At 41.9% G+C, this 24167-nt stretch overlaps 1 protein-coding gene across 1 annotated transcript in view; it reads left to right on the top strand.

The window, feature by feature from the left end:
• The window catches only part of fam171a2a (family with sequence similarity 171 member A2a), a 143128-nt gene that overhangs the window by 91776 nt on the left and 27185 nt on the right, over window positions 1–24167 (top strand). Inside the window, exon 4 of the mRNA XM_060901896.1 lies at window positions 15417–15575. Coding sequence (XP_060757879.1) covers window positions 15417–15575 — 159 coding nt within the window. The remainder of the gene's footprint in view (window positions 1–15416; window positions 15576–24167) is intronic.

Genomic DNA, 24167 nt, shown 5'->3' with positions numbered 1-24167 from the left:
AGACATGTCAATTTAAAATTTTTCTTGGGGGGGGCATGCCCCCAGACGCCCCCCCAGCATTAGCACACCTTTGGCACACCACGGCGGCTTTGACACCGCAAATTCTAGAGCCACCTACTACTTTATTTATTTATTTATTTATTTATTTTTAAGCTGGCTACTTCAGATTTTCTGGGGAATCCTGCCAATCAGAATTGAGTATTCAACAAAGCTGTGTAATAAATCAGCTATAAACACTTCCCTCACTTTCTCTTGAAGTTAATGAGACCGGGAAAAAAAATGTAGCTGGTTGCTAAAGAACCTCCTGCAGACTTTCCTCTGGTGGAAAACATCTTTTCAAGACTCCTTACAAAAAAGTTCAATAAACCTCGACCTTTCTTTGTTAAATAACAATTTACATCAGTTTATAAGCCTAATATGTAGAGGGGGCACCTTATAAACATTGTGTGCTTGCTATTGCTATTGAAACAATAGCATTTTACAACAATGCATTAGTATAAACCTGTCATTTGAATTACAGCTGGAGCTACTGCCAGAGCTACGGTCATAACAAGTGTTTCCAGGCAAAACAAACCTCGCCCGGTAGCACTTATGATGAATATGAAGGAAGATATCTCATTCATCTCATTATCTCTAGCCGCTTTATCCTTCTACAGGGTCGCAGGCAAGCTGGAGCCTATCCCAGCTGACTACGGGCGAAAGGCGGGGTACACCCTGGACAAGTCGCCAGGTCATCACAGGGCTGACACATAGACACAGACAACCATTCACACTCTCATTCACACCTACGGTCAATTTAGAGTCAACAGTTAACCTAACCTGCATGTCTTTGGACTGTGGGGGAAACCGGAGCACCCGGAGGAAACCCACGCGGACACGGGGAGAACATGCAAACTCCACACAGAAAGGCCCTCGCTGGCCACGGGGCTCGAACCCAGGACCTTCTTGCTGTGAGGCGACAGCGCTAACCACTACACCACCGTGCCGCCCAAGGAAAATATCATGAAAAAAATAGGTACCCTATACTGTACTGTAGGTACATGTGGCTACTGCTTATAAATAAAATAGTTTTCTGATCCCATATCCATACAGTAAATATAGCATATATATTTACTTTGTGAGGCAGTAGCCACAAAAATGAAGCATAATCCAAAAATGAACAATTTAAAAATCACAGAAGTAAAATATACCAAGTGTCTGTACTTTATATTATCATACATGTCAACCTATACGGAATGTCTGTATTTTATACGGATTTGATTCAATAAACGTAGTATACGGGCGTATAAATAAAGTTATACGGATTCTTTAAAAAAACTTCAATATTTATTTAGATCTATAATCAGTTCCCACGATGATAAACGTACTGTACACCACAGACAGCCAGTGAAGAGTCTTATGAAATCGCGCGTTATCTTGTGGTAGCGAGACTTCGTTCCACTTTTGATCATGCGCACACCGCATTGTGAGAATCCCGCCAACCGGGAAGTCATAGACATATAAACATAGACGCCGCCTTCTGCGTAGAATCATACGTCATCCATATTGGATGTGGCAAAGTGGAGATTCTTCAGCCGTCTCTGGTATAGCGTCTAGACAGTAGCCGAGAATAAAGATGCCTCATTCATGTGCTGCGTTTAACTGTACCAACAGGTTTACCATCCAAACGAGATCACATGGGATTACCTTTCACAGGTGACACTGGAAAAATACTTTGTATTCATTCTGAAGGTTTATTGTTATTAATATTGAATAAAAAGTAACTGGGATATATCATTGTTAATTATCATTCAAATTTTAGGTAAATTATTTTAATTTGCATCTTATACGGATTTTAGAAGTGAAATACGGATTTTGGAGGTTGGTTATACAGGTTTGATTGACCAAAGGTTGACATGTATGTATTATTCTACTCTTACAGTTTTCAAAACTGAAACCTCCGCGCCGAGGCTGACATACACACGCTGTCACCATGACCCAAACTCTTATTTCCCGGAAAAGGCCCGGCGCTAGAGCTCAGTGGTCTCAATACTCTTTTCGACAACTTCCTGTAACAACTCAGAAGTGTGTGACATCTACATCACACATCACACTACAACACACTGGACGAAGAAGGCAAGGAAAGGAGAACAACCTGGAGTATATTTTAAAATAGGAATGCACTTTCCCTCGGTAATAAGCATAAACATGTCTGAAAGTGATTTCTTTAGTCTAGTCCATTTATTTCAAATGGTGAACTGAATTGTATACACTCACCGGCCATTTTAAGCGGAACATGTGTATGCGCATGCGCAAGTGCGCGATGGTTACACGCTTACTGTGGCAGCGGGGGTGTGGTCAAACGTTGGTCTGTGACTGGAGGGCGGAGTCAGGGAAGGTAAGTGTCAAGGCCAATTTATGCTGACAACCCAGTCCTCGCAGACGGCGTCGCAGATAGCGTCTGCGTAGCCCCCCCAGCTTCGCAGACGCTCTGCGCGCACCTCCCAAAAATTGTGACCACCGCAGAAGCCTCGCAGACAGCGTCGCAGACAAGAGGGCTCTGATTGGTCCACTCTACATCCGCTGTACACGCACTTCCGCTTCCCTACTTTCCCGGTTTGGTTTGTTTTCACTACCGCCATTTTTAAAAACACGAGCGAAGATGGAGCAGCACGAAGAGCGGTTGATCGAGGAAGTACGTACATCTATACGACTCCAGTTCTAGTCATTATAAGTAACCGGAGGATAAACACTCCACTAACCACACCCACCAACTACTCCTAGCGATTTCGCGACTTCGTGCCCCCTTGCGTTGTGGCGGTGAATAACATCGCGCACGCCTATTACTCCCCGCTCAACGGTAAATTACAACTGTCTGCGAAAAGCTATCTGCGAAAGCCTTGTCGCAAGAGCATGCAGAGGCCTTCAGAATCACTGCACCTGATGTTGGTTAATCGATGTTTGTGTGTCTTCCCCAGTGACCACGCCCTATATAAGGGTAGAGAGAGCAGAGGAAGGAGGCTCTCTCCCTGACCTGACGACTCGTGTGTATGTGTGGCTGAGAGTGAATATAGTTACTGAAAAGTACCAAATAAAGAATTTCTGGTGGAACTTAATTCTGGCCTGCCATCTTTTCTGTGCTCCACCCCTACGAACTGCTACACTTACATTTTTACAGCATGTTGACATAGTGGCTAGCTCCTCTATATGAGGCAGTAGCCACAAAAACCTTGACCTTGACCAGATGACCCCCCCAAATTTTGGAGGTTCTATTTGAGACTAATGGCCATCTATCCTGAAAGTTTCATGAAGATTGGTCCAGCCGTTTTCCTGTAATATCATTTACAAAAAACAAAGAAACCCGACCGAAAACAATGCCTTGCTCCCTGGTTGACTTCGTCCCGGACGAGGTAAAAATTGAGTCAATAGCGTCTGACCAATAACAGTCTCTCATCTCATCTCATTATCTCTAGCCGCTTTATCCTGTTCTACAGGGTCGCAGGCAAGCTGGAGCCTATCCCAGCTGACTACGGGCGAAAGGCGGGGTACACCCTGGACAAGTCGCCAGGTCATCACAGGGCTGACACATAGACACAGACAACCATTCACACTCACATTCACACCTACGGTCAATTTAGAGTCACCAGTTAACCTAACCTGCATGTCTTTGGACTGTGGGGGAAACCGGAGCACCCGGAGGAAACCCACGCGGACACGGGGAGAACATGCAAACTCCACACAGAAAGGCCCTCGCCGGCCACGGGGCTCGAACCCGGACCTTCTTGCTGTGAGGCGACAGCGCTAACCACTACACCACCGTGCCACCACCAATAACAGTATCATGAAGAATATGTCAATAATGACTTCAAGTATATTAGTGTAGAACTGCTGTGGATTTCTGTAAAGAAAATTCGAAAACATGACAGCTCTAAGTGTGATACTGTGCATGATGCCATAGCAATATTTAGTGCTTACCCATATGGAGAGAACCAGTGGAGCATCTGTGCCATTTTAGACAGCAGATATCCCCAACTCTGGAATGAAGCCACACGGTTCCCCAGTGTGAAGTAGAGTCTGTGCTGCTGTGTGTGAAATAGCCAAGCTTTTCAGGAATCTCGCCAGCTTGGCAGACTACCAGTCACAGATAGTCTTTTCTGTTCTTTCCCCACATAATTACACTTTTCTGTGTCCGCTTTACCGGGGATCGACCAACCCGTGGCCGAGTCATATGTGGGATGGGTTTCCTTCCTGTGAATCACTGTTAAAGCAATGCTGTGAGTGAGAGACCTAAAGAAGTACACATCTAGTACATATACTTAACAATTATTCCACAAAATCGAGTCGTACATGAGCTGATAGCTGATGAGGTGCATAGCGCTAAGTTGGCTATAAGCCATGTACGACGAGATTGAGTGGAATAACTGTTTTGTTCTATCCACATTCACTGGATTTTGAGACCCAGAGCATTTTGATTTTTCTGCAAATTCGATAAATAAAAACTTTATACAAAACATCCAACAAAATCATTTCCACTTAGGCGAACTTCTTAAAATCCTATGAATGGCTGCACGAAGTGACTTTAGTGTTGTTGTTTTGTAGAAAGTGCTGTCTTGCTGTCGTGCCGAGGTATAGAATAGCTTTAGACATCTATTTAATTATTCCTTGGACATTTCAGTGATGTACTTTTCAAACTTCTTTGAGCTTTTGAACCGGTCTAAAAAAAAAATTCAACACATTTTTAATGCTTAAAAATGAAGAATGTTAACAAACCAGCGAAATGACAGGAGCAATTTGTGAAAAATGCGATAATAATGATTCTTGAAAATTTTTTTAAAAGATGCGTTCTTCCCATCAAACACTTTCATTCCATATTTTGTTGCATATTTTTTTTGTATCTTTGGGGTTTTGTTTTCAAGTCGAGTTTTTATTTTGTCCTCGGTTGGTTCAGCAACATGCGCCGCCATTTTGTTTTTCTCTACTCACAGTATATGAGCTGATATCCTAGTAGTAGAGTAGCCAATCAGAGCGCTCGATTGCTCATATCCAGTGAATGTGGGTAGAATAATAGGTGTTATTCTGTCACTTGTTCGTTCGGCACTAGAACTTTTTTGCCTAGAAGTTGAGCACTTCTTGGACCTGACTTTTGCACTTGTTGTACGTCGCTCTGGATAAGAGTGTCTGATAAATGCCTGTAATATAATGTAATGTAACCTCAAATTCCTGTCAGGCCTCATATTGCTTGATTAAAATTGACACACCTTTCCTGAATCAGATGTTGAATCTGTTTCGTCTGAGCTCTTGTTATTAGATGCTGTTTGTGCAAAGGTGAAATGATTGAAGTATATAGTGAGTTGGAGAAATGTAAAGACAAAACAGTGACTGTTTTGACTGCTGAGAGTTCATTAGAAGTTTATGCCTCTTTTTCGTTGGGGGAAGCCATGACCTAATGGTTAGAGAAGCAGCTTTGGGACCAAAAGGTCACCAGTTCAATTCCCTAAACCAGCAGGAATGGCTGAAGTGTCCTTGAGCAGGGCACCTAACCCCTAACTGGTCCCCAGGCTGCTCTGGGTATGTTGTATGTCACTCTGGATAAGAGCGTCTGCTAAATGCCTGTAATGTACTGTTTGTTTTGGATACCTAGGGTTAAGAGTCAATAAAAAGGCCTCCATTTTAAAGATGTTTTATAACCATTGTACATCACTTTTCAGAGTTAACAGCTTAAACATAGCATAACGTTGTTTCTGATCAGCAGATAACAAAACATAAAGCCTAGATCACAACCGGCCATACGTGCTCCTACGGCCGGTCTACGTGCAAAAAACGCAAGAAAAGCACGGAGGGCGCGTGTGTGACGTGCTGATTTTCGAGCCGTAGACTGGCTGCAGACCGGCCGCAGAGGTTCTTTGTCATGTCAAACAAACTCTACGGGCGCTTACGTTTTTTTCAGGTTGCAAGACAAACTTACGGCCAACGTGCGTCTTTCTCCACGAACAAAAAAAACGCAGCGATTTGGGAAACGCCAAAAATCGCACAGCCAAAAAATCGTACGTCCGGTTGTGACCTAGGCTTAAGGATGGGTGATGTGACAAAAATATCTTATCGCTATCAGGATTTCCAAGATACAGTACACGATATGTATCATGATATATAGGTTTGCAGAACTGCCAACAATACAGTAGTGTTGCATAAAAAGTTATAAATAATAATAAATAAATATATTTAAAGTGTATTTCTATATATTTTTAAAAAAGTCATGCAACTTCTTCAATCTTCTTCTTCTTTTGGCGGCTCCCGATTAGGGGTCGCCACAGCGGATCTTTCCTTCCGCATCCTTCTTTACCACACCTGCCACTTTCATGTCCTCTCTCACCACATCCATGTATCTCGTCTTTGGCCTTCCTTGTTTTCGTTTGCCTGGCAGCTCCATCCTCAACATTCTCCTTCCAACATGCTCTGCATCTCTTCTCAGGATGTGCCCGTACCATCTCAGTCTCATCTCTCTTAGCTTAATTCCCAAGCTCTCCACATGTGCTGTCCCTCTGATGTGCTCGTTCCTTATCCTGTCCGACCTCGTAACTCCCATCGCAAACCTTAAAGGGCATATTCTGGACCAATTTCATTTTTTTATATGAAAGTAGGCCCCTTTACACACTCATCCAGAAGGGTAATTTTGCACAAGGCCATCTGTCTACAGCAGAAAAAAATAAAATAACAAAACGCGTCTGGAAAAATCCCAAGGGAGTCTCGAGCCAGATTCGTGATGTCACCTGCGGAAGCGCCAGCAGGCTGCGAGAGATTGCACGGTTTCAGTGCACAGCCTGTGTAGACCAAGTTTAGCAGGTAATGATTTTGCATTGAAATATGGGATTGTCACCTGAGTGCAATGTTACTTCACCTTTGGATGAAGAATATAATGAGATGTCAGAATTGGGGCTTCATCTGTTTGGATTTGATGATGATTCAAGTAGTGAAGACGACGGAGACAACACCGGGGATGTAAATAACACTTCGCCTTCTGTCAGGAGAGACGAACACGGCTGGCTCCTTTGGTGACGCTGACACAGATGGAGATGGTGTTGCTTTGGGCATTCTGACAGATGGAACTGCGTCTTTTTTCAGATCAAGTTGCCTCTCGAAGCCCATTTCCCACTGCAAGTAGTTCTCAAAGTCGTCGGGCCTTGTGAAGTGAGCACCGCAAATAATGCTGTAGTCTGTAGCATGTAGCCAATTTTTCCGGGTGCTTCGCACGAAGCGCTCCCATTTCTCTTTCATCGTCCGGTCTTTTGGAAAACGATGAGTACTAATCCCATCAAGATTGGTGTTGCTACACCCTCCTATGATACATCTGTTAACCATTTTAATAATTACGTGATAACGTTGAAGAAATTTGCAGAAAACCACCAGGTCGTTTTCTCATAAACAAACCAGCGCTGACGTAGGATTCAGAGGGAGGCGTCCCGCACGCGACGTCACGAAAATCAATGTTTCCCGGGAAATCCAAATGCCAAGTTTTTTCCGAGGCGGACCAATTCGCCTCAAATGGCTTGATTTCAACTGAATTTTTCTGGTATTGCGCAAGGTAAAAAAAATTGCACAAAATGCAAAATGTGACAGATATTTGACCAAAGTTTAATATAAAATAGGAGAATTACATTGATCTTGCTCCTGAATTTACCCGTGATATGCACTTTAACACCCTCAACTCCGCTACCTCCGACTTTGCCTCCTGTCTCTTTGTTAAGGGTACGGTCTCCAATCCATACATCACATACTGTCTTATACATCTTACCTTTCACTTTTGTTGGGACTTTCCTATCACAAATGACTCCCGAAATCCTTCTCCAACTGCTCCACCCTGCCTGCACTCTCTTTCTCTTTTCAATCCGCATGTTAGATTTGGCACAGTTTTACGCCGGATGCCCTTCCTGACGCAACCCTCTCCCTTTATCCCGGCTTGGGACCGGTACCAAGAGTACGCTTATGCACCCCCAGTGGCTGGATTCATGCAACTTCTTTAATATGTTTCATAAATACAAATCTGCAAATTTTAGAAATTTCCAGAACTGTGCTGTCAGTCAACATCACCACATTCAGTACTGGATTGGGTCCAGTTTTGATTAGTTGATGGCTGAGCAATGCAGAAGGACTGGAGCAGAAATTTGAGTGTGTGTCTGTTTTAGCTGAGTGATTGTGATGGACAGATTTAAAAAAAAAAGAGAGAGAGCAATAAAGTGATAATGTGTAACAGTGGGATCAGCCTGTCTGAGCCTGTCAGTGGCTAGCTATCTTGATGATAATCAACACAGCCATTCCACAGCCATTTCATTTTGCTTTTCGTCTTCTTAGGATAGTGCGACGTACTCGTACTCAATGTACTTTCAAATATATTGTTGTTTTTGGACTTGAACAGATATCATATAATCATAAGGTATATCAGATATCACAAGGTCAAAATGGATAAAGTTCTTACATTTGGGCATATTTACTACTTTTTATAATAGGGCTTGGATTTGAGGTCTCTTAAAATCATTTATAAACAAGGTGAAAATCTCCCCAGATTGCCCCAGCGATACAGATTTGTGTTAAAGGAATAGAAGTTGAATATACTTTATTTCCATGTCTGATAAGCTCTTTAAATAATATTGGCTGGTGTTGAGTGGTCTATCAGATGTATTCCATTCAGCTAGCACAGGGGTTTTCAAAGTGTGGGAGAGTCAGCCCCCCCCCTCAGAGAGCAAATAAACAACAGCGCCCCCCCTCACAATTTTTGTTGTTGCTATACTTAATGTTCCATTCGTATTTAAAAAAAAAAAAAAGGTTGTTGTACACATTTGTGACCCCTCACCGAATCCAGGGACACATGTCGGCCGAAACGAATCCGAGATAATCGCAAAAGAAGCATTTTTTTTCGAAATTTGTGATTTTTGTTTTTTTCCATCATGTGCAAGTTGAGATCTTGAAGAATGCAATCAGTATTTCAGATAATAGATTGTTTTGTTGGAAAAGCATACATTTTTTGTTGCAAATTGTCTCGTTTTTGTCAGGACTGTAGCCTGCTGGGGGTGTAGGTAAATTACCATATGGGCCATTCACATGATGATTTAAGTCTTTTGGGTTTTTTTTTTCGCGAATCAGCTGTATGATACGGGCTGAGCGCATGGCTACTTAACCTGCATAGAGGCATGTAATTTCACTATGGAATGAGTTACTAAACAGAGCACAGAGGAGCTGAAACACCACGAAGCAAACAGACACACGGTATTTACATCGGAGATAAACATTTCTAGCAAAAAAAACCCCGCAACCTCGTTTTCCAGATTGAATGGAATACTTGAATGATCGGATGATACACGGACCGTTCTAGGATTACATTCCATCGGAGGCATTGGTGTGTGCAAGGCGCCGTTTCTCTTTCTGATGGGGTAAGTTTATTAATCTAAAGCTGTGTGGTTATTTTTGCATGTAACAGAGAGTCTTGTGGTTTGGTTAAGCCTAGGTCACAACCGGGCATACGATTTTTTGGCCGTGTGATTTTTGGCGTTTCCCAAATCGCTGCGTTTTTTTTTTTGTTCATGGAGAAAGACGTGCGTTGGCCGTAAGTTTGTCTTGCAACCTGAAAAAAACGTAAGCGCCCGTAGAGTTTGTTTGACATGACAAAGAACCTCTGCGGCCGGTCTGCGGCTTGAAAATTAGCACATCACACGCGCGCTCTCGTGCGTTTCAGGCGCGCTCTCCGTGTGTTTCTTGCGTTTTTTGCATGTAGACCGGCCGTAGGAGCACGGTACGGCCGGTTGTGACCGAGGCTTTACATGAAACTAGTGTTGTGTTAGTTGTGTCATCATCGTGCTATCTTTCTTTCTTACGGTGTGAGTAATTTTTCAACCACAAAACCTTAAAGTATACTTTAGGACTTATTTTTGTACTTCATAATTGTTTTGGGCATACTTTGCATGGAAGGAAAATTGACGTGGTGATCTTTGTTTACATGAAAGTAGCATCGTGCTAGCTAGTAGGGGGTAGGGCTTTCCTTAATGTCATGCAAATGAGCACCATTATGTGCCCACCCTGCACCCAGAGTAGCTGAGATGGAAAACTTTGAGGGCGATTTTCTCCCTTTTCTGTTTTAAGAAGTATACACTTTCAAAAGGCCACACATTCTTCAAATATTGTCAGATCTCCACATGGAAGGCATCATTGGAAAGCTTAGAAACTGTACTTTCTGAATCTGTCAATAACTCAAAATGCCCCCGGGCAGACATGTGTCCCTGGATTCTGTGATCTGCCACATTTTTATTTTTTTCTTTTACACATTTTAAACATCTGTGCTTTTTAAAACATCTTTTTTTACACATTTTAAACATCTGTGCTTTTCTTTTTAAAACATCTTGTTTTACACATTTTAAACATCTCATAGCATCGTTAGCTAGCACCTCTTGGCAGACAACACACTGTGGCAGTGGAGCATCTTCAGATCCAGTCCATGAAAATCCAAACTTTAAATAATCATGGTCATACTTCCTTCTTTTTTCAGTCCCCTCAGGATTTCGCGGGCCTTTTTTGTGATTGTTGCGGGCTAAAATGTCTGATGTTGCGGGGGGTTTTCCAAAAAATTGCGATGAAGGTTGCGGTGTTTTTTAGGTTTTTGTTGCGATTACATTGCGGGAGGAAGTGAAAGTTGCGAGAAATTGTTGCGATTTTCTCTTTTTGTGATTAAAATTGAGTGATATGTTAAATATTAAGTTATTACTGAAAAACTATTGATTAAAAAAACAGACACTGAGAAATGGTCCAATATAAATATATAAGTATATACTTTACCAATATAAAAGTATATTGGTAAAGTATATATATTTACCAATATATAAGTATAAACTTTACCAATATAAAAGATTACCAGTACTACAAAAATGCAGAAAAATAGGCTTTACTGATCCAAATGCACCTGTTGGTTCAAAAGTTAAAGTGCATAAAACCTCACAGCACAACATGAAGTTATCTTAAAATATAATATAAATGCCTCAGCTTTCATGTAAGAAAAAAAAAACTATTAATACTAGTACTGTGTGCAGGCAGTCTCTCCTGAAGACTAAATTAAACAATAATTATAAACTAATAAAATAAATGGCTCAGGCTTCATAGAAGAAAAAAAAAACAATTTGAACAGAATCTCACAGTATGATGCTGAAGCTGCCTAAACAATGGAAAATAAAATACCATTTTGGTAAAAATGTTGGCATCCATTAATTTCTTGTATTAAGTAAAAAAATAATGTAAAGTGCACACAGTCCTTCAATGTAAACATAACACACTTTCAGTAACAGAATTTAAGCCTCTATGAACACTGTCTCGCACATGCAGTGTTGCCAGATACTGCTGACGTTTTCCAGTCCAAAATATGTTCAAAATCCGCCAAAATGCACTTAAACCGCCCAATCTGGCAACACTGCGCGCATGCTGCTTCTCTTGAACGTATACATGGAAGTAAGGCGGAAGGTAGTTTGTCGACGTCACCTCAAGATGACGCCAACGATTGGTCAAATTTGCGGGAAGGTTGCGGTGATTGAATATAATTGCAACACCGCCCTGAATTTGCGGGGATTGGTTGAATCGCAACATCGTGAAATCCTGGAGGGTCTGGTTTTTTGCTTGGCCCAGACTCTGTCTCCTCACTCACTGTAGCTTTAGGTACTAAAAATCGATCCATTTTGTCTCTGGCAAAGGCTAGCTGAAGTTCGCTAAATGTCCGCAATAGTAACTTATTCTGGCTTATGTTTCCTCACGTTGTGCCCCCCTGAAGAACTCTGGCGCCCCCCAGGGGAGGCGTGCCCCACACTTTGAAAAGCCCTGAGCTAGCACATACATATCAACCTTTGGTCAATCAAACCTGTATAACCAACCTCCAAAATCCTTATTTCCCTTATAAAATCCTTATAAGATGCAACTTAAAATAATTTACCTAAAATTTGAATGATAATTAACAATGATGTATCCCAGTTACTTTTTATTCAATATTAATAACAATAAACCTTCAGAATGAATACAAAGCTCCAATGTTTGACAAAAACGCAAAGTGTCACTCTAATGTTCTGAATTGTACTCCATGACAGCTTTTTTAGCACTCTGCACCAATACCTCACTAGGCTGCATGTCACAGCAAGTGTCTGTGTTGCTCTTACACTGCAGTAGGCCACACTGTAAAAAATGATTTGTTGTTTTAACTTAAAAAAGTTAGTGCAAGGGTTGCCTTAAGGGCTGCCTTAAAATTTTGAGTTCACTGAAATTAATATAGTAAGTTCACAACAATTTAACTTACTATGTGAATTCCAGTGAACTCAAAATTTTAAGGCAGCCCTTGCACTAACTTTTTTAAATTAAAACAACAAATATTTTTTTTTACAGTGCAGGTCAGTGTGTCTGCATTCAGGTTCTTTCTGCTCTCTGTATGTATCTTCCTGACTTGAGAGAAAACTCTCTCACAGTCAGCATTACTGTGGGGTAAACAGAGCACTGCCTAACTTGAACTAAAACGCCCACTACCTTGTGTTTTCTGTCTTTTCCAGTTGTTGGCATATCAGTTTTTGAGCGCGCAAATACTGTCATCAGTGGGTGATTTTGCCTTTGGCTTGCATTCCGCTGATGTTTAGTTTCGATTTGAAATGTTCTTTCACATCATACACTCCCGATGCTGCAGCTTTGATGTCACGCACACACAGTGTGCAGTGTGCATATTCGTCGTTTTTGGAGGCTGCCGGTTGGATTATGCCATTCAAAAGGTCCTTCCATTCAGGGAGAAACCTACCGCTGTATTGTGTTTTGAATTTCTTTGCCGGAGTGCCCATTCAGAATCTTTTCAGTCGCTATTGAAAGTCGCTCAGGTGGAAATACGCTTTTCAAACAAAATGTTACTTCCCGGTTGGCGGGATTCTCGCAATGCAGTGTGTGCATGATCAAAAGTGGAACGAAGTCTTGCTACCACAAGATAACGCGCGATTTCATAAGACTCTTTACTGGCTGTCTGTGCTTTCTGTGGTGTACAGTACGTTTGTAAATGTTATGCACTCTTTTATCATCGTGGGAATTGATTATAGCTCTAAATAAATATTGAAGTTTTTTTTAAAGAATCCGTATAACTTTATTTGTATGCCCGTATACTAGGGCTGGGTATCACCAGATACCTCACGATACGATACTATGGCGATATTTTGCCCACGATAACGATAATATCACGGTACAGCGATTCTGCGATAATCGATATATTGCAAGAAATTTCAACCACATCACGATATCTGTGTCACTGAAGAAAATCAGAATTTATTGACCACTGTAAAATTACATTTCACATACATAACTACACACTCTTGCCAGACATATATTTGTCTCTATTCCACTGCTGGCAAAACCAAAAGTTGCTTCACTACAACATACAGAAAATTCCCATTTCTGTGCTAGTATTATCAACTTTTCTGTAAGCATGGACACATCAGTGCTGCTTAACAAGCAGAATCAAATTGTTTTATGAAAACTTAAAACTTGCACTGCAGACTGCACATACATTTCAGTGCTAACACTAATATCAATTTGTTCTTTGTAAACTTGAGAACATATACCTGAGAACATTTAACTTGTGCTTATTTTGCAGGAACAACACACTGTCTGAAACACATTGAAAAGTGCAGTGGGCATCTTAGTCTCCCTGAGCACAATGATGAAACAAAGTGCAGTGTGGGTCAATGTCCACACACTGAAACTGAACTGAAACCTCAGTGAATCATGTTTCTTCTGAACTTAGAGTAAATACTCAAAATAAAATGCAGTGTCTCACACACACTAAAATTGAAAATGCAAGATAAAGTGCAGCTTCTTGCCTTTGGCCTTAAATGACAAAATTAAGTTCACAGTTACAGTAAGTCACACATGACTGAAGTAGACGGGAGGACTTTGGCACTGTCCAGTGTAGTTTGCTTCGGGTCGGGTTTCAGCGGCTCCGGCTGAGCTAATATGTCGGGGTGGTGTCGTGCTAAGTAAGTTCGCAAGTTTGTTGTGTTACCTGAATATCTAATTGGAGCAAAACAGGTTTTGCAGAGTGCATACTCTTTGTCAGGCTCACTGTTTTTTTCTCCTTTCCTTTGGAATCCAAAGTGCCTCCAAACATCTGCCTTAAAGTTCGGCAGCGTCTCTAGGTTTACGTTAACAGCCATGCTTGCTTGTTTTTTTTCCTCACTGCAACCGTTGGGGAAAAAAGAGAAGACGAAGAGTGCCTTGCAGTGAGGGAGCGGCACAGCGACACCTCGCGGAGCGGAGGTGCGGAAGTCATACTGGATTTACAACCCGTCTGAAACATGATTTATTATTTGAAAAAATATCGATATTCAAATTTTGAGTATCGATATTGAATCGGAAGACAAAGTATCACGATATATCGCCGTATCGATATTTTTGCACACCCCTACCGTATACTACGTTTATTGAATCAAATCCGTATAAAATACGGACATTCCGTATAGGTTGACATGTATGCTAGCATGATATTGAGCGAGTCGAAGACAAGTTTAGTATCATGCTAGCTGAATGGAATATATCTGATATACCACAAAAAAGCCAGCCAATATTATTATTATTATTATTATACATTCACACTGTTCGTATCAGCATTCTCGAAGGCCAGCGCTAGCTTACCCGCGAGTCAGCGCCATCAGCGCAGCAGTGAAGTCACCTTCCAGCCAGTGTAGTGTTCATCAGTAGTGTTAGTGAATGCTAATAAAGCAACCAAGCCAGTGCTATCGAGAGCAAGTAGCACAGGCTAACGACCGAGAAACGAAGGTTTCTGTCTCCAGACTCCTCTTCCACGCTGCACACTCGCCACAGTATATTTCAGTCAGACTTAAGTATTCATTTCCCTTAGTTAGTTTTAAAATCAATATCAACAGCTACACACAACTGAGCTACCTGACAGCCTGCCACTAATCCCTTGCAAAATCCTTTGCCCTGTTGCTTTTTTGGTGTGTCTGGCTAAGTTTTGGCTGAGCTCAAGTCCCAGTTCTAATAGTAACGGTTCGCCACTGCTTGTAAATATGCTTGAAGAATATCTCATGAAGTTTTGGTAGTCTTTCGGGTGTTCAATGCGTCTTTCTCTTTCCTGGCGAACAAACAAATGCTTCTGCCCATGCGCAGCAGAAAATCTTCCCATTGAATATTCGCAACATCTCCGACGTGTGAAGTCATGTTGTCTTGACAGCCATGCAGTATCATAAACCATATTCACTGCTCATTCTCCATTGGGTAGAGTGCTGTAATGCACATAGGATAAGCGATATGCTAACAATATTGCATGCTATCAAACCAAATGAATGGAACCTGCTAGAAGGGAATAGAATGAATACATGTTTTTATTCCATGGAAAAAGTGTCCTGTATGTATAATAATGTATTGTATTGTAGGTTCCAGACGTCATCCATGGGTACAGCTCCAGAGAAAAGCCATCGAACCCACAGTCAATGCCTCCCAAGTCACGCTCTTGGCCATGCTCACCTCCACTAGGAGCCAGTACGAACTCGGTGGCTTCCCATATCCCCTTGGCTTGGAGCACAACAGCACAGGTGATTCCAAAAAGATTCTCTTAAGCAATTCAGTTTAAAGTGATGAATTTACACAATTCACATAATTCAGTTCCACCCTCTTTAACTGAAACGTTGAATGCCTTTTCATTTTGAACCACTGCAAATCTACCAACTGTATGCGTTTTGCATAGGAGCTCAGCGGTTTATCATTGGAGTATGCTGATACTCCGATACCCCTTTTCAACCAACAAGGAACGGCTTCTTGAATCAGTTCCATTCAGGATTATTTGAACCTCGGTGCTGGCTAGTGAACCGGCCTATGTACATTTTCACCAGTTTTGAGCTGAACCGTTGTAAATAAAGGGTACGTCATGAATGCAGGGCATTGCACAATGCACAACAGAAGTAAACCGGAGTAGCAGGATGGCGGTGCGCATTGATTGATTACATGGAAGCTTTTGTTCTGCTATTGCAGATATTTGTTTTCGGTCCATTTTTTTCGGAAGATGTATCCTTTTTCGTTACGTTCTCCATTGTTGCACTCCGCTTTCTTTCCAAACTAATAACGTGGCCCTAAATTCATTAATTACCGCGAGTTGGCCGAGTGGTTAACGTGTCAGCCTCTCGATCGGGAGATTGCGAGTTCTACTCACGGTCGAGTCATACTAGACCATCATAAAAATGGTGCTGTCTGGCAAGGCACGCTGCAATACAGATGTGAGTGGGGAGTCAAACTCTTGCGGTTACCAGAGGACTAGCCCCCCACTGTAACCCTAGTAATAGGTAATAGGCGAGAGGCCAAGGGCTACGGAGATCGGCGCCGCCCTATGCGCCACATGGCGTATCAAGGGACTTTGAAATTCATTAATTGTTCTGTTATAAAAAAAATTGGAAGTCTGTGATTCGAATTCAGTAGCTTTCAGTCCACGAAACAAAAATAATTGTGTCAGGGAAAATTATTTTTATGACTTAAACTTGAAAAAGCTGTAAGGCAGTCTACCTTTAATTATTGTCGTGCGCATGTGAACATATTTGTCTGAAACATGTACAATATAAGTAATAATAATAATTTTTTAAAAAAAGTATACATTTCCAGTCTTATTCTTCTTCAGGAATGAACGGGCAGATACAGTTGCTCAGTCGCTGTGATTGCACACACGCACACACACACACACACACACACACACACACACACCCCACCCCCACCCTCAGTCTCTGCAGTGTTGGAAAATCTGCCCCTTTATTTGGTCATGCGTTACGCACCCTGTCCAAAGCCCTTGGGTGTTTTCATGGCCTGTGCTTTGCGTTTAGCGAGTGATCCTTCTCCTCCCCCACCTTTAGTGTCCGTGTTCCTGCATGAGCCAGCCCCTCTCAGTATAAACACTTAATACTAGGTTACAATATGTCCTTTGTTGTGTCTCCACGTACAGACATGTCTTGCTTTTTCATTGTGTTATTCTTTTTTGTTAAGACCAGAGGCTGAATTACGTTAAGTTGAGCGAGGAATGTATTCACAGTCAACTCCAGAATTATTTTTTCATTCACAACTCATTTACAAAAAAACCATACATGTCAACCTTTAGTTACCCATGCCCTTACAAAATCTGTACTTTTCCATTACATACGCCCATGAGCCCTTATACACGAGAAAAAATTCCAATATACACTACCGTTCAAAAGTTTGGGGTCACCCAGACAATTTTGTGTTTTCCATGAAAAGTCACACTTTGATTTACCACCATCAGTTGTAAAATGAATAGAAAATACAGTCAAGACATTTTTCTGGCCATTTTGAGCATTTAATCGACCCCACAAATGTGATGCTCCAGAAACTCAATCTGCTCAAAGGAAGGTCAGTTTTATAGCTTCTCTAAAGAGCTAAACTGTTTTCAGCTGTGCTAACATGATTGTACAAGGGTTTTCTAATCATCCATTAGCCTTCTGAGGCCAAGTTTACATTAGACCGTATCAGCGGATCATCAGATTAACGTTTTTAAAACGATTAGTGTGCACACAGCAACACCAATACATGATTTGCGTGCACACAGCAACACCAATACACGGATACGCTCGGCTCCACAGGCATCCTGCGCTCCAAATCACTCCGCCCTGAACAGCGAGTGCCCTCTGGAGGGTGCGCACTCCGGCCCTGCGCAGCTCACAGAGCGTGCGAGTGAAGTGAACAAGCTGTGATTCGGGACTGAGCCGCTGTGTGTGTGATCCCAGCGCATATCACTTACCACTTGCAAGTGGAAGGATGGCAAGCCTAAAGACAATCATAACTACACAATGGGCAGTATTTGCATCAGTATTTGCAGTATTTTCATACTTTTATACTCTTTAATGAAAGGTGATACAAGGCGGAAGTCCGCGCTGTTTTTCAGCAGTCGGGTCACATGACCAACGCCAGCGAATCAGGAAGGTGGATGTCACAGTGACGTTGTCCAATGACGACGCCAGCTGAAGCTCAGCACAGCGTATCCGCGTATTCTCAATGTTTACACAGCACCGGACCAGACACGATCTAGATTGAATACGTGGACCCTGGCGGATTCCCGTTTCCCGGCGTTTCCAGGCGGTTTAATGTAAACGGACAGTGCATCCACGAAGAAAACGAGACAGATACGGTCTAATGTAAACTTGGCCTGAGGCAATGAGCAAACACATTGTACCATTAGAACACTGGAGTGAGAGTTGCTGGAAATGGGCCTCTATACACCTATGGAGATATTGCACCAAAAACCAGACATTTGCAGCTAGAATGGTCATTTACCACATTAGCAATGTATAGAGTGTATTTCTGATTAGTTTAAAGTGATCTTCATTGAAAAGAACAGTGCTTTTCTTTCAAAAATAAGGAAATTTCAAAGTGACCCCAAACTTTTGAACAGTAGTGTATAATCCAAAGCACCGATTGTTTTATTCCACATTATACACTCCTATTGTAATAGGCATCTTTATCACACTGCATCAAGTTAGAGGGATCAAATAAGCATGTACTGAATAAAAAGAAATTTTAGATCCCAGAGAAAACAACTGAATTAAAAAGGACTATATGTACAGTCAAGTAAACAATTATCTACTAAAGAGAATGACTGAGCTATAAACTTAATTATTTAATATGCATTGTATCAGTAATGCAAAACAGAATACATGTGCATCAATGAGAATGGGGATGAGAGTGTAGTGAAGATGCAAGGAGTAGACATAAAGAAAGTTGGTGAATTGAAGTACCTGGGGTCAACTGTGCGGGAAAATGTGGGCTGCGATAGTGAGGTGAGAAATACCCTGTCCACACTAGGGATTTTGTACCGATACGATACTACTTTCGTACCGCAACACCTGTCCACACTAGCAACTATACCGGTACTGTAGCGGTATAACTGTATCGGTACGAAACCCACAAATGTATGGGTTTCGTACCGGTACAGTATCGGTACTGTAGCGCTTCGCTGTAGTGTGGACAGATGAAGCGGTTCTGTATCGATACAAATATAACGCGCATGCGCAAAGTCTCACACCTCAATCGATGTCTTCGCTGAATAAAATAGTGAAGAACGGAGATTCGTTTTCTTTGTTTCTTTCTCAACTGCCTCGCGCGTTTTATACGATTCGACTGAATAAATGACCACCAGAAATACAGACTGTACATTGACGACAAAAAGCACACACGCGTTGTTTCATCCGCCATATTCTCGGAAGGAAGTTACTCGGTAACCACAGAAACATTTCACGCACGCGCATTTCAACTACCGTGAAAGAAAACCGCAAACATTTCTCGCTAGTGTGGACAGATGCACTAAACTGTACCGGTATACTTTGTATCGATACAGTTATACCACTTTCGTACCGGTATATATGTGAACACAGCAAAAAAGAGTGCAGGCAGGGTGGAGCAGTTGGAGAAGGATTTCGGGAGTGATAGGAAAGTCCCAGCAAAAGTGAAAGGTAAGATGTATAAGACAGTAGTGAGACCAGCTATGATGTATGGATTGGAGACCGTCCCTTTAACGAAGAGACAGGAGGCAAAGTCGGAGGTGGCGGAGTTGAGGATGTTAAGGTTTGCGATGGGAGGTCGGACAGGATAAGGAACGAGCACATCAGAGGGACAGCACATGTGGAGAGCTTGGGAATGAAGCTAAGAGAGATGAGACTGAGATGGTACGGGCACATCCTGAGAAGAGATGCAGAACATGTTGGAAGGAGAATGTTGAGGATGGAGCTTCCAGGCAAACGAAAACGAGGAAGGCCAAAGACGAGATACATGGATGTGGTGAGAGAGGACATGAAAGTGGCAGGTGTGGTAGAGAAGGATGCAGAAGACAGGGAGCAACGGAGACGAAAGATCCACTGTGGCGACCCCTAAGCGGGAGCAGCCAAAAGAAGAAGAAGAAGACATTGTATCAGTAATTCCAGAATTATTGATGTAAATTTTGCAAATAAAATGTATTAATATTAAATCGTTCATAAAAATTACACAAAGTTCTATTTGACAAGTGTTGACATCACCTACAATATTACATTCCACCAAAGAAAATTACTTTAAATATAACGGCAGTACTAAGTAGGTATGTTAATTAAAATAGTAGGTTACATGTAGGGCGGCACGGTGGTGTAGTGGTTAGCGCTGTCGCCTCACAGCAAGAAGGTCCTGGGTTCAAGCCCCGGGGCCGGCGAGGGCCTTTCTGTGTGGAGTTTGCATGTTCTCCCCGTGTCCGCGTGGGTTTCCTCCGGGTGCTCCGGTTTCCCCCACAGTCCAAAGACATGCAGGTTAGGTTAACTGGTGACTCTAAATTGACCGTAGGTGTGAATGTGAGTGTGAATGGTTGTCTGTGTCTATGTGTCAGCCCTGTGATGACCTGGCGACTTGTCCAGGGTGTACCCTGCCTTTCGCCCGTAGTCAGCTGGGATAGGCTCCAGCTTGCCTGCGACCCTGTAGAAGGATAAAGCGGCTAGAGATGATGAGATGAGGTTAAATGTAATAAATTATATATAATCATGTCAAACAGTAAATGAAGGTTAGTAAAATTTCCATTTGAGAAAAAAGTGTTGACACCACAAGCAGTGTTCGATCCAACTAAAGATGACTGAACCACATCAAGTATATTATGTAAACAAGGATAAGTGAAAATATTAATAAATTATGAAGTTAAATTGAAAATCTTCCCAGTAATTTATAACAAGAATTTGAATCTTATTCCCTTTTGGAGTGTTCTTTGTTGTACAAAGATGTTGCGGATTTGGCACTTGCTATAATAGCACTGCTTGGGTAGCAGTCGTAGCTCCTCATCACAGTTCATTTTAATTTGCGGATATGCAGTTCATGTGTCTGCAGCCATATTTTTTCTGTACTCAGGGTGAATTTTCCTAACCAGTGAAAAAGCCCTCTCACTATCTGCATTGCTATGTGGGAGGCACAGCAAAGCAGTAAAAAGTCGTTTCAGCATTGGAAACCTGGCAACACCCAGAGCAGTTTTTACATCGAAGACCTTTCCCCAATATACATCTATTATTTTCCTGGTCAATAAAAGAAAATCAGAGCACGGCAAACATGTAGATGGTGTTAAATTGCTTCCATCCCCTACTACACATTTTAGAGACAGGTTACCAACAGTCGTTACCACCATTACTCTTCATTCAACACTTTTCCAGTTTACTGACGACTGATGGTAGTAACGGGTGTTGGTCATCTGTGTCTACATAATTTGAGACACCTCGCTGAATCCAGGGACACATGTCTGGCGAAACAAATCCGAGATAATCGCAAAAGAAGCATTTTTTTTTTAAATTTGTGATTTTTGTTTTTTTCCATAATGTGCAAGTTGAGATCTTGAAGAATGCAATCAGTATTTCAGATAATAGATTGTTTTGTTGGAAAAGCATACATTTTTTGTTGCAAATTGTCTCGTTTTTGTCAGGACTGTAGCCTGCTGGGGGTGTAGGTAAATTACCATATGGGCCATTCACGTGACGATTTAAGTCTTTTGGGGTTTTTTTTCGCCAATCAGCTGTATGATACGAGCTGAGCTCGTGGCTACTTAAGCTGCATACAGGCATGTAATTTCACTATGGAATGAGCAAGCTAAACAGTGCGCAGAGGAGCTGAAACACCGCGAAGCAAACAGATGCACGGTAGTTACATCGGAGATAACCATTTCTAGCAAAAAAAAACACAACCAAAAGGAAGTGTTCTAGGACTACATTATTCCATCGGAGGCATTGGTGTGTGCAAGGCGACGTTTCTCTTTCTAATGGGGTAAGTTTATTAATCTAAGGCTGTGTGGTTATTTTTGCATGTAACGGAGAGTGTTGTGGTTTGGTTACATGAAACTAGCATTGTGTTAGTTGTGTTATACATACATACATCGTGCTATCTTTCTTTCTTACGGTGTGAGTAATTTTTCAACCACAAAACGTTAAAGTATACTTTAGGACTTATTTTGTACTTCATAATTGTGTTGGGCATACTTTGCATGGAAGGAAAATTGACGTGGTGATCTTTGTTTACATGAAAGTAGTATCGTGCTAGCTCGTAGGGGGTAGGGCTTTCCTTAATGTCATGCAGATGAGCAGCATTATGTGCCCTCCCTGCACCCAGAGTAGCTGAGATGGAAAACTTTGAGGGCGATTTTCTCCCTTTCCTGTTTTAAGAGGTATGCACTTTCAAAAGGCCACACATTCTTCAAATATTGTCAGATCTCCACATGGAAGGCATCATTGGAAAGCTTAGAAACTGTACTTTCTGAATCTGTCAATAACTCAAAATGCCCCCGGGCTGACATGTGTCCCTGGATAACGTTATCTGACAACTGTAGTTACCCGGCGATTAAAAGAAAATCAGAGCACGGCAAACATGTAGATGGTGTTAAATTGCTTCCATCCCCTACTACACATTTTAGAGACAGGTTTCCAACAGTCGTTACCACTATTACTCTTCATTCAATACTTTTCCAGTTTACTGACGAGTAAACTGGAAAAGTTTACTCGTCAGTAAACCTACGAGTAAAGTTTACTCGCCGGGTAACTACAGTTTCCATTGTATAAACGGCGACTCCCAGTATCGCCTCCCTAAATTATCATGATAATGGAGGAAGCTTTCCTACATGCAAACAGTAAAAACTTTTTAAAAAAAAACACACACACACAAAGACCTGTGCAGTCTTTGAATCGGGAAAATTTTTTTTTTCGCTAGTTGCGAAAAATGGTCTGTCACAATTGGGTGGATGTTGTGTTCCACGAGAAATTGGCAGAACATAACTTCTGCAGCCATCACAGAAATCTGGGCAGTCCGAGCTGATGTACATAAATGACCGAGAAAACCACGTGCAACTATAAAACCATCTCATCTCATTATCTGTAGCCGCTTTATCCTGTTCTACAGGGTCGCAGGCAAGCTGGAGCCTATCCCAGCTGACTATGGACGGGAGGCGGGGTACACCCTGGACAAGTCGCCAGGTCATCACAGGGCTGACACATAGACACAGACAACCATTCACACTCACATTCACACCTACGGTCAATTTAGAGTCACCAGTTAACCTAACCTGCATGTCTTTGGACTGTGGGGGAAACCGGAGCACCCGGAGGAAACCCACGCGGACACGGGGAGAACATGCAAACTCCGCACAGAAAGGCCCTCGCCGGCCACGGGGCTCGAACCCGGACCTTCTTGCTGTGAGGCGACAGTGCTAACCACTACACCACCGTGCACCACCGGTGGATGCTAAGAAAATTTGCTCGGAGTAACAGAAAAAATCTCTGATACAAAACGTAATTTTCCCGTATGAAAATCAGTGTACGCCATATTAGCCAAAAAACTGCATTTTCCTGTAATTGCATTAAGGCAGGGTGGAGGATGTACGTAGGGTATTTGTGAATACAGAGACAATGCAAGCTCTGACCATGCCAATATTGCAACTAGTTTTGTTTTTATTAATCATAGCAGTAGATAACTCAAGAAAGACACTATCATATAAGGAATAAAACATGATGGGGTGTTCTGTTAAAGGAAAATAATCCAAGCTTTAGTGGTGTGATACAGTACGATGCAAAGTGCATTATTTTCCCCAGCACATCCTGAACTGTTTCATTCCTCTTACCAGCCATCCATCTATCCATGATCTATACCTCTTATCTCTACCTCAGGGTTGTGGGGGAAGCTCGAGCCAATCCAAAATGACTTCGGGGGGGGGTACACCCTGGGCAGGGCGCCAGTCTATCTCAGGGCTTCCTCTTACACAATGGTGATTTATTCATTTATTACTGAACAGCACTTTTTAACCATGTATAGTTACAGTTAATGTTATGGAACATCCACAATGTTAAGTTAGTTCCTGACAGAGGCTTAGATCATCAGCCTCTTTTTTTGTTTTGTTTTTTCCTCTTGAAGTTAATAAGGCCAAAACCAGAACTATTAGGGTTGACACAGGAAACTCCTTCCATAGACGTTAAAAAGTCACCGTATGAATAATGTCTTTTGTTTGATAAATAACATTTATTTTGAATCTGTTTTAGTAGAGTTAGATTTGCATAACAGCCACAGTACAAGTCCCTATGTTTGAGCTGTTACTATGGAAATTAAAATGTGTTAAAACTAGGCATGTGATGATATATCGTGTGACAATAAATTGC

The sequence above is a fragment of the Neoarius graeffei genome, chromosome 20, assembly GCF_027579695.1.
Source record: "Neoarius graeffei isolate fNeoGra1 chromosome 20, fNeoGra1.pri, whole genome shotgun sequence".
In the NCBI taxonomy this organism is placed as follows: domain Eukaryota; kingdom Metazoa; phylum Chordata; class Actinopteri; order Siluriformes; family Ariidae; genus Neoarius; species Neoarius graeffei.
This window is presented reverse-complemented; position numbering and strand designations above follow the sequence as displayed.